A 14,476-nucleotide genomic window follows, 5' to 3' on the forward strand; every position below is an offset into this window, starting at 1 on the left:
TTGGCTCCCAGTGATACAGAGAATAAAGTTCAAACTTAAGTTTACAGTCATCAAAGCAATGTCTAAAAACACCCAAAATACCAGTGTCTGACTATAAACTATAGGGCAAGTTGCAGGCCTAGACAGAGCAAGGTTATTCTCTTGCTGAGGCCAGATTTGCTCTTACTACCCTTGGAGACCAAAAGATTTGAGGTTTGTAATCTCCGAAATTGAATGGAATCAGACCAAAGCTGAGGAATCATCATATAAAACAAACTGAAGACAAGCCAAATCAAAAAGGCTTTGCCCCCTCTTCAGTAATCTAAGAGGAACACAACCGAAAAACCGCTTTACCCAACTCAAGGATAGGATGCGGACTGAAACCTCCGATCGGATTGTGCATTGACTTCTTCCGCCTTCCAAAAATTGCTCTCATCAATAACACCAGCTCTAAGACATAGCTGCTGTTCACAAGCCAGCACTTCTTTAAAAAAAATTGATTTAAAAAAAGAGCAAAAAAATAAAATCTGCTCTCAGAGAACGAAAAATGGACTGTGCTGGATTCTTGGACTGTGGAGCTTTTAGGCTGCCATGAAGTTATAGTACACATTTATTCTATATGAAGTTTTATGCTATTGAAATGCCATTGAAATTAATTTTATTCTTGTCCCTTAAAGAGGGAAAAAAATTTAAAAGGGTGCGCCGCAATGCTATTTTATGAATTCTTAACTTCAATTTTCTATTTGTCAAATGTTTTTTTATATATGTATATGCGCATCATTTCATTAAAAGATAAAAAATGTTGTCTTTTCAGAAAATATTTAATATATTTATATATATATGTATAAATCTGTTAGAGGTATTTGTGGCTGTAAATGCACATGCTCTGCATACTCCTGCCATCTAGTGTTGAGCTCGGAAGTTGCAAGTTGTTTTTCTTCTCAGTCACAAAATATGTGACTCCTACCTCAGTGAGGAAAGTGCACGGGCACCGGCTCCATTGTTAGATTGTTTTTCTCCACCATCAGGTTCGGATGCATGCTGACGAGGCTCCCGGCCTAAACGTGTGTGCTTCAAACCCTTGGCAAGGACTTCGAACCTCATTGCCGAGAGAAGCTGTTCATTGCAGACGTCTAACAAATTTTGGAAAACATCATCAAACACCAATGCCCTGACCATCAAGGCATGGATATCCCAATAAGCCACTTTCCGTTCTCCCCCTCGACTCTGGAATGAGAACTACGAAGGGTGATGGAGCACACGCCCTTCATAATGTGGAGAAGTGTGGCTCAATGGTTAGAGCGGCAGACCCTGATGCAGAGGTTTGGCCTGGGACCAGGGTTCAATTCCCGCCTCGGCGGCTCTTGGACTTAATTCCCTGGACCTGATAATTCTCGCATCGGTGCCTATTATAATCATGGGTCCCACTCTGCAACTCTGGGCAATAGCTTGCTTAATCTCCACAACGGCCCCCACAGCGCTAAGGATGCCTGGCTTTCACCTTGGGGTGCTCAGGAGTGGACATCTCACAGGAAAAACCAGGAAGGGTTCCACTGCGGTATGAGTACAAGCGCCGGTATGCCTCAGGGTAGCCGTGCGCTAAACAAATACATCACATTTACATTTATATTTAATGTACCCCCAGTGTGTTTCGAGATATCCATGGGCAGATCCCTATGAGGTCTATAACGTGTGCCTTCCGCCCAATCATAAAGACACAGAGTATACCTTTTGTTTGGCATTTCACTGCAAAGAGACTTTTTGGCAGCAAAGAGATCAACGCCTAGCACACCCAACCATGCAGCCCCAATTGGTTGACACCACAACCAAAATCTTTGGCAAAGAGGACTTGCCCGGTGCCAAAGAGGTAACACTGGAGGATGTCGAGTACTCGCCCGCAAATCAGCCCAGCCTAGAGATAGTCTCATTTGACAACTCCGAACCAGAGGAGCCCGAGCAGTAAGGCTCCATCTGCTTCTTGCACGGGCTACAAATTAAATCCACTGCAAGGGTTGTGAGTATCAATGTACCTCGACTTAAAATCAGACACATACAGAGACAGAGCACTGCCCTTCCTTGGGTACACACAAGCCACCTCTCAGGGCCTCCCTAACTTTCAGGCTCCAGTCAGCACAGAGGAAAAACATCTGACCAGTTGAGGCACTCAACCAAAGGCCTCAACCCCCATCAGCCCTATGGCTCTGACAAACCCAAACAGCCATCGAATCCGAAAGACTCATTGGTGCCAACACACCACTCCAACTCAAAATACAGTCTGTGCCCCTGAAACCAGCATGGAAGCCCACTTTCAAAATGCAGTTGGTGCCAAAATGGTCCTACTGCTCATACCAAGGACACTCTAGAGTCTACAGGAAGTGGTTGAAGACTGACCGTGTTAAATCCATGTTCACCCATACACGGGTAAGATCTATGCCAAGGAAGTTAAGACCCATGAACCTATTCCAAGCAAGTGGAGGCATGCCATCCCTCCTCCTCATGCACTAGAGTGGTCCCAACATCACCTTTCTCACACTTCTCTCCAGGGTCGCCACATTCTTGCTCCGACACATGTAGTCCTAGTACTTAAGCCCTTACTGATGACTATGAGGCACCCTTTTATCCTCAGCCAACAGACAACCTTGAGGATTATGCTGTAGACCCTTCAGGGAACAAAGATTTGAAGCTTGTTCCAATTAGGTTAGGACTTCTCCCCCTGACGACAATGTTAACTAGCATGGGGTCGTTCAGAGTGCTCCAGCATAAGGTGGATATGCACACCATTCCTGCGGAGGAAGACTTCCTTGTGGAAAATGTATCCAAAACTGAGCGAGCGATCCATGCTGTTCTTCCCAATGCTTGAGGGGATGCTTAAGTCTGCCCCAGAGATTTTGAAAGACCTTGTCTGTGTTCAAGCAGTTACCTATAGGGTAGAAAAAAGGTATAAAGCTTCTCCCTCAGACGCATCTACATTATTGGGAATGTCTCTCCAGGCTCCTTGGTAGCGCACTCTGCTTTTAAACGGATCTCTGTGAAAGCCATTGGAGACGCTACACCACCAGATAACGAGAGCAAAAAATTAGATGCTGCTGGGAAAAGGGTTGCAGTGGAAGCCACGACCCACTGGCAGATCACCAACACAGTGGGCCTCCTCTTAAGGTATGATAGAGCCCACTGGAAGGAGAAGGAGAGACTGCTACAGCATCTCCCAGAACACTTTAGGACAAGGGGGTTATGAGATTGTGTCCGAAGGTAAGATCATTTCCAGTTCCACCAAATGGTGGATGCTGCAGCCATGGCAGCCAGGGATGTTAACACCTATGTAATCCTTTGTAGGCGCTCTTGGCTCCGTATCTCTGGTTTCACGCCAGAAGTACATTAGCACCTTGTGAGCCTACCCTTTGAAAGGGAGAACCTCTTTGGTCCACAACACGACTAAATATTAGAGAGAATAAAGAAGAATACAGATATCACAAAAAGTATGGGTGCTCTCTAGATGCCATCCTCAAGAGACTCCTTTTGGAGGCAACAATAAAGGAGTGCCACGAAGGCTATTTCTGCAGATCAGTCCCAATCATACCAATGCCAGCAGTCATGCCACCAGCCCGCAGGCAGAGGGTACTGGTATGGTTCTTACAGTAACTCCAGCAGAGGCATCCCCATTAAAGGGAGCTTTTGCCACAAAGCTGAGACTTACCATTTATTCCCCCGCAATCATACCACACCTGGCAGGGGAAATACAACATTAATTTCTTCCACACGAAGCGATCACATCAGACTGCTAGGCAAAATACAGCAAGGTTGTCTACACCATTTCTCAACCCCACCAAACATTCTACCCTTGCACACACCCTAAGTGGAGAGCAGTCCTGACTTATATAAGAAAGGGTGCAAGCGCTGTTCCTTAAAGGGACCATAGCGGCAGGGTCCTCACTCTACCAAGGTACGGGGGTGTAATCCCTTTTTTTCTTACTCCCAAAAAGGACTGCTCCTTTAGACCAATTCTTTGTCTAATTCCTCTAAACACATGCATCCTGTCAGAACCCTTCCATATGACCATTCTTCAGGATGTTATCTCACTGCTGCAGCCAGGTGACCGCTTTGGAACCTAAGGAAGCCTACTTCTACATACCTATCTTATCAGCGCTACCTTTGTTTTGTAGTAAGTAGTCAACACTACCAGTTCAAGGTGCCCTTCGGGGTCACCACATCCCCAAGGGTGTGTTGCTTACAAAATGTCTAGCCGTTATAGCCGCTCTTTTCAGGAAGGGAGGAACACCCATTATCCCTATCTGGACAATCGACTAATCAAGAGCACCAGCAAGCAACCTTACCTTGCACACACTTGAGCTGTCATCTCCCTCCTTGACAGGTTGGGATTTACAATCAATGCCACTAAGTCCCAGCCTTCAACCTCTACAAAATCAGCATTTCCTTCCTGGGGTAAATTCTAAATGTCACCAACCGAAAAGCTAACCTTAAGCCTCAAAGCGTGCTTGTCTTTTCCAGCCAGATCATCATCTTCCAATCAGAACAGTCCTGCATCTCTTAGAAATGATGGCCTCTTGCAGAGCCATACTTTTCCATGCCAGATTGCACATACGTCCACTACAGCAGTATCAGTCAACAGTGGTCACACAGGCGGAGGGTCATCTACAAGATCTAGTGTTGGTAAAGGCTAGTAGTCATTGCTGTCTGCAATGGTGGAACAGCCACAGTTTACTGCTGGGCAGGCCCTTGGTTAACCGCATTCCACAGGAAACTATCATCACAGACGCCTCCCTCTCTGGCTGTGCATCTTCTCACCATGACAGTTCAAGGCCTTTGGTCAGCCCAGCAACTGTGATTTCGCATCTATTGCCTCGAGCTTCTTGCTATTGCCTTTCAAAGCATTCTTTCATAATATTCACAGAAAGGTGGTATTGGTCAAAACTGATGCTATGACAACCTTGTATTATCTACAGAAACAATGGCCTCTTACTCGCCACTGCATTGGCACAGAAGATTTGGGTTTGGGCGGTACACCATCAAATACATCCCCTAGCATAGTAGTTTTCTTGCTTCTGACTTTCATCTATTAGGATGGACAAGAGAAAAAGGGATGCCGTAAACATGGTGGAAAAAAGGCCCAGAACTCTATTTTGACCTTTCTTAATAATGCTGTGAGGGCTCTATCTGAGGAAATAACACAGGTGGCAGATCAATTGGCCTCCTTTTCTTCGGAAGGCAACATCGTTGATACCTGTGCTGAGGCCCGACCTCCAATTACGGCTGCCCAGATTATTCCAAATGTACCTTGTCTCAGCAGACCTGAGGATGAGGTGCCATTGCCAGAGTTAAACTCTAAGACTCATACCACACCCAGTGTCACCCAGGCTGTTGTCCCAGAAGGGGTCGTCAGACTAAAGAATAAGGCCCTCGATTCAGATCCCACTGTCAAAGACAGCTGGAAGAAAAGTACAAAGCTAAATGTCACAGATGTAGCATCAGTGGCCTCTTGCAGCTCTCAAACTTTCTCGCAGGACGTTGCCCTAAAAATATTGGGAGTTGTTGAGCCGCTTAATGCTTGACTGAGCAACGTGGCGGTCAGGTTGGGGAAGATGGAGGGGGGGATTGGGCAATATAGTCAACCTGTTAGAGAAATTGGAGCGCACAATTTACCATTTGACTCCTCCACCTAGCATTCCCCCACGGGATCTCAACATTTAGCAGGCAGAGCTACATCAAGCTCAAATCTTCAGAGCCCACTTAGTTCCCAGTGACCGGGATAGGTGTCTCGATGTCCCTCCACAGTGCACACAGGAGGGTGCTTGTAGCCCTGATATCTTGCCCACTGTATGGAACCAACTGTCTGCTGCCAATAATAATATTCCTGCCTGTGCCCCAGTGCTTCTGAATCCAACAGAGGAGGTTGTTCCTATAACCTTTAATGCAATTCTGTACAGAACCACATACCTTGTACTAATGCCTTAACCCCCCTCGAATGTTGTTCTGCAGGTTCCCCCTGCCTCGACACCTTATCGCCTCATGATGGTCAACATGGCGCCCCTTAGAGGGGTGTGGAAGAGAGCTTTAGTCAGACTAAAATAAGGTGGTTTGTTGGCTCTCGAGCCAGCTGGGTCTCCCTCCTCCCTCTTTATTTAAAGAGATCATCATGGTGCGCAGGGTAGCATGGATCGGGTATACCTCCAAACTTGGACCAGGTAACTTTTTGAAACCCCAGGCTGTTGGAACAGATTTTATTCGATATCAAGCCCGATTTTTCAAGGAGGATTGATCTTGTACTCCATCCCTTGGGTTTCTTCTACCCCCGGTGTGTGCCTGGCCCTCCCTAGAGGTGTCATCTAGCCTGACTATGTTTAGAGGTTGCCCGACACCATCTTGTATAGGACCTTGCTCCAATATCCAGCTTAGTAAGAGATTTGCTTCTTTACCCACGCTTGATGAGCAAGATTGACTTTCAGCCCAACTTGACTCTGCGCCGGGCGTAGGACGGGACAGGTCACTTGGGTTTTTGTGCTGCAACGTCCAGGGGTTAGAGATCTCATGTCAGATGAGCAGGAGATGAGACTGTTGAAATCCCATGGGATTATTTGCCTACAAGAGACCTGAGGCATTTTGGGGGACTTGCATATGGACGGCTATCCTACTTTCTGTATTAATACCACGCCCTTGTAACACGGAAGACCAAAGAAGAAAACATTTTGAGAAAGCTTTTGAGGCTCCCCCAAAGTGTACCATTTGGGTTATATAGACTACATTCAAATTCCCCCTTTGTTATTGTGGCTTTCAGTTTGGCTGAAATGAGAACTCGCTTTTAATAGAAGGATTTTAAGAGATTGCCTGGGTATGGAACATGGGCTTTGCTTACCCTGGCTGCACTTTATTAAATTTACTTTGAGTGTCCTTGGTAGACCCGATCTCATGTCTGACCCATATTGTATCTCCAAAGCAGCTATTTCGTGGGTCAAACAAGCTTTTTATTCCAATGCTCGAGCAAAAAGGGCTGGGTGTGCGTCTACCGAGAGTTCTCTGATACATTATTTTAGGGTTAGCTCTCCAAGTAATACTGAATTTGTACCTGACCGGCGACTCCTGACTTATTTTCATTTAAATCTGTTACTCCAGCTTATGGGTGGCTGCACAAGTCCTCTGAGCACCCGATTTGCATGTGTTATTTTTCTGCTATATTGGATACTTTGTACATTGTTTTTATCTACCCTAAATTCTCTTGGTTGCTTTTTAAGTATATCCGTCCTCTTTTATTGCCGATGAATTTTACTCAAGTAAGATCAGCCTTATTGTATTTACATTCTTTATCTACTCTGAATGTTTGTTTTTATCTTGGTTCTTAGCTGGTGTGTTTCATTCCAAAGCTTGAGATGCTTTGATCTTGATGGATTATTTGTATTGTTGATCCTGCAGCACTAATGAATTATTTGTTTTAATGTATGTTTATAATTTGCTTTCTCCAAATAGAATAAAGTGATTACTGACTGACTTGATGGTTTTTTCTTACAGTAGTATAACATTATATAATGCTCCTGCAGGTATCTTCTGGGATTCTACCACCCTGCCAAATCTATCATCCATACCATCTTCCTTTTATCAGGGTCAAGTTTGTCCCCAGTTCAAAACACACTGACACAGGTTCTCATTGCACTGTCTAGTAGTGTGTAACCTCATCCTCAGGGGTGTAGCATACTGAAAACAATGCCCCTCATGTTTCCTGTTATATATGTGAAATATAAAGTTTGAATGCTCTCCTGGCTACCTTGCTATGCAGATTGTCTGGCCTGAGTGTGCATGGATGAACTGACATGGTTGCATATTAATTTGTAGGTAAAGCCTTCCTGCGTGCTCGCCAGATGAACATCGACATTGCTACGTGGGTGCGGCTCCTTCGAAGAGCATTTCCCACTGCCAACACCACAGGAACATACAGCCCTTCTGCACAGATGCACCCTGGATTTATTTCTGATGGCCAGAACAGCATTTCCTCTTTCGCTTCAGGGTGAGATTCCTCTTAAATGTGTGTGTGTGGACTTCTCTGGGGCCACAAGGGAGACTGGAGGTGCATCTGTGACTATATTGTAGAAAGTCTGTTTTAATGTGTGGCCATGTTTGGCTTCCTTTTTGGGGGTTCTGTGTGGGACCAGGTATCCTCAGGCTGTAAGTAGCCGATTAAGATACTGCTGAAAATTCTTCCATCCACCAGTTGGGGCAGCTGTTGATCCTTCACCATACTGGCCGTGGAAACTTCACTACAATGTCATAAAAGAATGTTTCTCCATCAAAGTGGGAACGTTTGAGGGTATCATTTATAGAAATTCTGCTAATGTCCATCTATAATGGTCGAAGTTTTGACATGGGAAATAGGTTCCCGAATTTGATGAACATTGTCTATACCCACATGTTAGAGGCTGCTAGCATGCCAGAGAGCTGTTTCCCAGCATGCTAAAGACACTTTACATAAATCTTATGAAAGTGGGTCGTCTTCATAGTGGTAACTTATTCAAGTGGTTCTGCAACTTTAGACGGATGAACTGTCCCTCGCTCCATGTGTTAAAATATTTTTCCCAAATATTATTTTGCTAAAATTTATTTTCAAAAATCTCCATTAACCCTAATTATGATCATAACCTTATGCGTCCATTTCCGATATTCCACATATTCTTTCAACATTCTCTCCCAATACATATTGTGAGCAACCTGTTTTCAAAGTAGTATTGCAAAACATATTTTGTTTTGACTTCCTTTTTTTATTTTCTATTCACTTTTAAAATGGTAAAGATCTAATAATAGGTATTACAAATATCTTAAAATATTTTCAGTTTACTGTTAGTTAATACATCTAATGAAACTGAGTTGTCCAATTTGGAAAAAAACATTTTTGACATTTTTTTTTTTATGCCCTACTCTGCAAAACTAAGATTAGTGCAAATGGTATGTAGGTTGAGGTAATTGTGACAGATGTTTTGCAAAATAATTGTTTGCAAAATGTATTTAGGAAAATTATTTTATCAGATGCTAACCAGCCACCATTGTAAGCACACCTTGGTGAAGCTGGGGATGGTTCATTGTACAGGGCACACACTAAATAAGGATATCTAAATTGTATGGCTAACCAACCAGAGCAGCAGATGGAGGATGTAAAAATAGGATGCAATTTTTTTTCAGCGAATCCTCCATTACCGCCTTCCTCTTCATAAGTCTCTTGGTGCTATTTCAACTTCACCCCAGTTGCCAAAGTTTATGTGAATTTCACCTTACCTCACACGTTAACGTCCAGCTTTAGTGCAGTGTGAGAGACTTAAGAGAAACTGTTGCCTTCAGTGTTGGCATGTCAAATGTACCCTCTATTCAGAGAATATTCGGACACGGATGCTAAAGAAATAAAAAATGTTGCTTTTCTTCACCCGATTTAATGTGCTGTGGTAAACATAGCTGTATTCTGAAATTTCCCTGCTGCCATATAGAAGTTTACTCTTGCCAATGAATTTCTGACTAACCCCTCCTAAGGCCAGGCCAGGACTCATGTAACCTCTAGACCTGTGAATTTGTTAGAAGAGCCCGTCTAAAGCACAGTAATTGTTATGTGTGCCCATATGTCAATTACTGGGGCCTACCTAAGGAGTTAGCCTTTCCCCTTTTGGTTCATGGAGTAAATCCCTCTGACCTCTGATTGGCCTAGGTTCCTCTCATTTTAGTGCATCTGTGCCTTGATTGGCCCTGAAAGAAGCTCTCTGAGCACTCCCAATTGTTCTGCCTAACAGGGATAGGTACAAATATTAAGATGACCTGCACTTTTACAGGCTACTTGACATAAGTAAGAGTGAGGGGCATGTTTGTATTTTCAATTTTAAATTAATTGTAACTCTCATTTCATTATAAAAGGCTCACTATAGCATCTCCTACTGGGGTTTCCTCTGTCTCTTAAGGAAAACAAAGGGCAAAAACAACCAAAGAGGTCAAAAGACTGCACATGTACTTAGTAAAGTCGGGCAGTAGGATTGTTGCCAACTACTGGAGCACTTTTATTAAACAACCAAGGACTTACCTTTTGCCCAGATGCCCACCTGTGAACCTCCAGCATGGTTCAGTGATCATTGCCCCTGGCCACAATGGACGTTTTGGATATGTTCCTGTTAATACATCTATTGAAGAAATGCTAGGGGGTGCTGTTGTTCACCTGGTTGAAAAAAGTAGCCAAATCTTCTATTGGTAAAGTGGCAGTCCAGTCACTCTTCTATGAAGACAATGGGTAGAAAATGAAGAACGCAGAAGAGATTGCTCCATTTCAGGGCTTTCCAAGGTAGGTGCTAGACAGTCACATCCATCCAGATTTTCCAGGCAGCCTTAAACTTTGTAAAATGATTTCCTTTCAAAATCACTGTGTGTACATTTATGTTATGTGGAATACTTAATCTGGAATTGAGTCATCTCTTCTCTTTCTCCAGTGTGCTAGCTCTAAAAAAGCCATCCCAGATAGAAGTCAGCCAGATTGAGGCATTGCTATTTTAAATCATGTTGACGACAGTTCCAAAGATGACCACCAGGCTCAATGTGGAATTATCATGTACCTTTTCCCAGGCCCTTGGTTGTTTTGTTGGATGAAGCATAAGCCCAGACTCAGCATGCCTTTTATTTTAAATCTCTTGTTCACAGCGATATTGCAATTGAGAAATTGAACCTGGATGCTGAGACCACACCACAGAAACAAGATGATGAGCACAGAAGTGAGCAGGGAAACATCGACACACCCGGGAGGCTTTCATGGGTGAGAATGTAGACAGGACTCTGATTGCAGCTTTTCCACTGGGCAGTTTGTGGAGGTTGTCGTAGATGGGGGCAGACAGGCTAGGTGGATGGAAGCATCGGTAGAGGGCATGATGGTACACCAAAGAAGCTGGATTGTAAGCAAGTACCGTGATAACTAGGTTAAGCACAGTGTTTATTCCCGAATACCTGACGTGTTTGAACACCCACGCTCATTATCATGGCACTGTGCATTTGGGCTGATTTAAGATTTCCAGTATATTCTCAGCATTAGGAACACACATGATGAATTCACTTGATTGACTGTGAAGCGCAAGATGATACTAATAGGGGGCTTGCTTCATGCAGTACCCACTGGCTGTTTTTAGTTGTGGAGTATGCTTTGTGATTTAACCTCATGTAATAAAGTCAGCCTCTTCCAGTGGTATGAGCCAGTCATGTGTGGACAGTTGCAGAGTCTCGACTCGAGATTATCACAGCCAGTAGCATGAATAGTAGTAGTAGTAGTAGTAGTCATAGGAGGTGGGGGAGAAGTACACTTGCAGGTGATCTGTCATTCCTCTCCCTTGTTCTTCATGCTCCTGAGTAATTTGAGTTTTATTAGTTGCGAAAGATCTATGTGAATGTTACCCAGAGACCAAGGAAGGGTTGCGAGGTAAGTGAGAGTTAGAGGACAATGTAAGATCTCCCTAGTTTGTTCTTGTGGTATGTTTACATATGTGGTGTGTTGCATAATCACAGCTGACATTCGGCTAATGTACTGTGCTACACGTGGGCTGAAAGGTCAACAGTACAGAAGAGGGAATAGAAGTCCTTCACTGTGAATGAGAATGAGGAAGGGGCACGTTAGCTGCCGGCTTATTTAAGCTGATCTATATCTTTTTCAGAACGACAAAGTTGTGGGACTCGAGCCATTTACCCAAGTGGAGCTGGTGTCTGGGCGAGACAACAAAGGGTCAGCTAGTAACTCTTTGCAAAGGTAAGGCTGCCTCAAGTGACCTGCGTTCACCCTCTGCCCTTACAATCAGTGCACTGGCTACTAAAAGTTTACTGAAAGCAAGTATGTTACAAGACCAGGCATTTTCCTGTGCCAATTGCACACTCAAATCAAATCAAGCTTTAATCGGTTTGTAAGATACAACCATAAAAACATTCTAAAAAGGTATACATTATTCCAGTGAGCATACCATATACATAAACATTCCGGTACATAAAGTACATATCAATATGAAGGGATTAAAAATAATAAATTACAAATTTACATTCCAGTACATAAAGTGAGCATGAGCTTGGAGAAAATTTTAAAATAGGTTAAAACAGTTTACATTATTCCACCAAAGATACCATGCAGTCAATCAGTCCTCTATATTCTATTACATAAAGTGCATAACAATTGAGCAATTTAGAAACAGGCTAAAATATAGTGCAAAATCAGCTATGTAAAGTAAGTATTTATAAGGGATCTTATAAGAACCGAGAAATATATAGTGGGAGATTATTTTATATCTCAAGATCCGATTTTCTCATATGTTAGGGCCTCCAAATGGAAATTGTCTATTCTTCTTTTAATCGCCATTTGTATAAAGCAATCTGATAGAGACTACTAGACGCAGATTCCTTAACGTAGAATTATCCCCAGGCGTGAGACTGGATCCGGAAATTTTTTGCCATAGCCTCTCTGCGCGCCGGGGGTGGTTCCACGCGACCCCGCCCTGACGTCATCCGCGGACGTGACATAAGTCCCACCCTGGCGCGCTGACGTCAGTTTCCTTCTTTTCCGCGTGCAACGCGGATCCGGAGTGTGTTGCCTTGACCTGTTTTCAGGCCTCTTTTATCTCACTTTGAGCTGGGAACAGTGTGCAATGCCTTCGGGCTTCAATACGTGTGCTTCTTGTGCGCGTTAGATATCGGTGACAGACCCTCACCCTATTTGTACGTGGTGTTTGGGTGATCACCATGATTCTACGGACTGCGAAGCTTGTCAGTATCTCAAGCCGAAGTCCCGGCGGGAGCGCCAGATGAAATTGCTTTCGGGCCGCTTGTCCAGGTCGGTCTCGTCGCAGCGTCCGTCTCCTACCTCGGAAGGGTCCAGAAGCCGCTGTTTCCGGCTGCGGCATCGTCCTTCACCGAGGCCGCACGGGCGTCGTTTGCCCGCCGGTAAGTCCTGCAGCTTGCCACCGAGGCCCTGTCCTCCTTCTGCTGAGGGCGCAGTTTCCTCTTGGGATGTGCGCCCTCGCCCGTCACCACCTTATTCGCTGTTTCCTGGCGTTGGGGCGACAAGGGCCCAGATGAAGGCCTACGCTACGGCTCTGCAGGCTTCTTTGGCCCCTCCTCCTCTTCCTAAGATGTCCGTGGATCCTTCGCCATGCGCGGGGCCTTCTGCGGACTCACTGGCGGCGCGACGAGTTCGGCTTAAGGTTTTGGAGGTGTGGTGTCATCAACGTGCGGCCCTAAGGGCTTCCCCTCTTCGACCCACGGCGTCCCTGCCTTGCCGCAAAGCCCCGCGGGTTTGCCTGCGGTGTCGCAGGAAGTCGCCGGAACTCACGGCTCGTCCCCGAGTCCCCCTCGGTCCTCTGGGCAGGCGGCTGTCTTACCGAAGGTCGGGCCGATGCTTGTCCGGCGTCGTCTGCTTTCCTTCGCGGCGCGGGTGGAGGCCGGGATCCGGGGCACCTCCCTGAGCCCCTCTCGGCGCAGGCGGCTTCTTCGTCGGTGGTCGGGCCGGCGCCAAAAAGGTGCCGTTCATTGGCCGCCTCGGCTCCGACCCCACCCCCTTCTCCGATGCAGCACGTGGTGGTGGAGGTGGACTCTGCACCCCTGGTGGACACTTCGGCGCCGATCAGGGATAGTCGATTCTTCTCCGGATGTCCCTTCCTCTCCGGAGGATTGTCGTCTCCTTATCTCCTCTTCACCGGAGACTGGACGCCGCGTAGTTGCTTTTTCCCTGGCGGGTTCTACGCCGTCTCTGCGTCCACAGCCCCCGGACCCGCTCTTCCGCTCCCTGAAGTTGTCTACCCCGCAGGCTTCTCTGCATTCTCCGGAGACCCCTCAGGCCCCTCACTCGTCCATGGGTCTTCCATCCTACAGGGGCTGTCCTTTTCTTCCTCCAGCAGGGCACGGGGACGGGCGACTTAGTTTGCAGCCTTCACCCACGGAAGAGTTGCTTTCCCTCCCACGACGCCATACGGAGGCGAGTATGGCCTTTGCCCTGGCCATTTCCACGGCCACCGGCATTTTGCAAATGGGCAATCCGGTTGCTCCACTCCCAACGGACCACTTGTTGGAGGTTATCCACCAGAGCTCTGGTGGAGGGGAGCTGCTTCTTTCATTTGAAGCTTCGCTCCACAACTCTCTTCTGGCGGCCAGGGGGCGTCCTGCTACGGGGGATACGGTGCCTCAGCCACTCCTTAACCACCCTGCCCCGCACGATCCAGTCTGCCTTTTTTCCCCACCCATCTGCCCAGGGCCCTGTCCTGCGGGCTGCTTTTCCCTCCTTGCCTTCAGTGCTGCTCCCGCCGTCACGGGAGGCCCGGTGGTTGGACTCCGGGGGGCGTAACATTTTCGCCTCCACTAGTGCTGCTCTGTGCGTGCTCAACACGCTTTGAGTGTTGACCAGGGCTACCTCCGACCTGTGGTATTCTGTGGAGTCCCTTCTGTCTTGCGCCTCCCAAGAGGGTGCCCACGCTGATCTGCTGCACCACATGCAGGATGGTCGGGAGTTAGC

The 14,476-nt window shown here is 46.1% G+C and overlaps 1 protein-coding gene across 3 annotated transcripts in view; it reads left to right on the forward strand.

The window, feature by feature from the left end:
- Positions 1-14,476, forward strand: part of LOC146856237 (serine/threonine-protein kinase N1-like) — a 443,024-nt gene that overhangs the window by 344,467 nt on the left and 84,081 nt on the right. For all 3 annotated transcript variants that reach the window (XM_085654308.1, XM_085654306.1, XM_085654307.1), the window contains exons 11-13: positions 7,819-7,990; positions 10,645-10,756; positions 11,643-11,734. In XM_085654308.1, coding sequence (XP_085510434.1) covers positions 7,819-7,990; positions 10,645-10,756; positions 11,643-11,734 — 376 coding nt within the window. The remainder of the gene's footprint in view (positions 1-7,818; positions 7,991-10,644; positions 10,757-11,642; positions 11,735-14,476) is intronic.

This window comes from Triturus cristatus, chromosome 4_1, assembly GCF_964204655.1.
Source record: "Triturus cristatus chromosome 4_1, aTriCri1.1, whole genome shotgun sequence".
Taxonomy (NCBI): domain Eukaryota; kingdom Metazoa; phylum Chordata; class Amphibia; order Caudata; family Salamandridae; genus Triturus; species Triturus cristatus.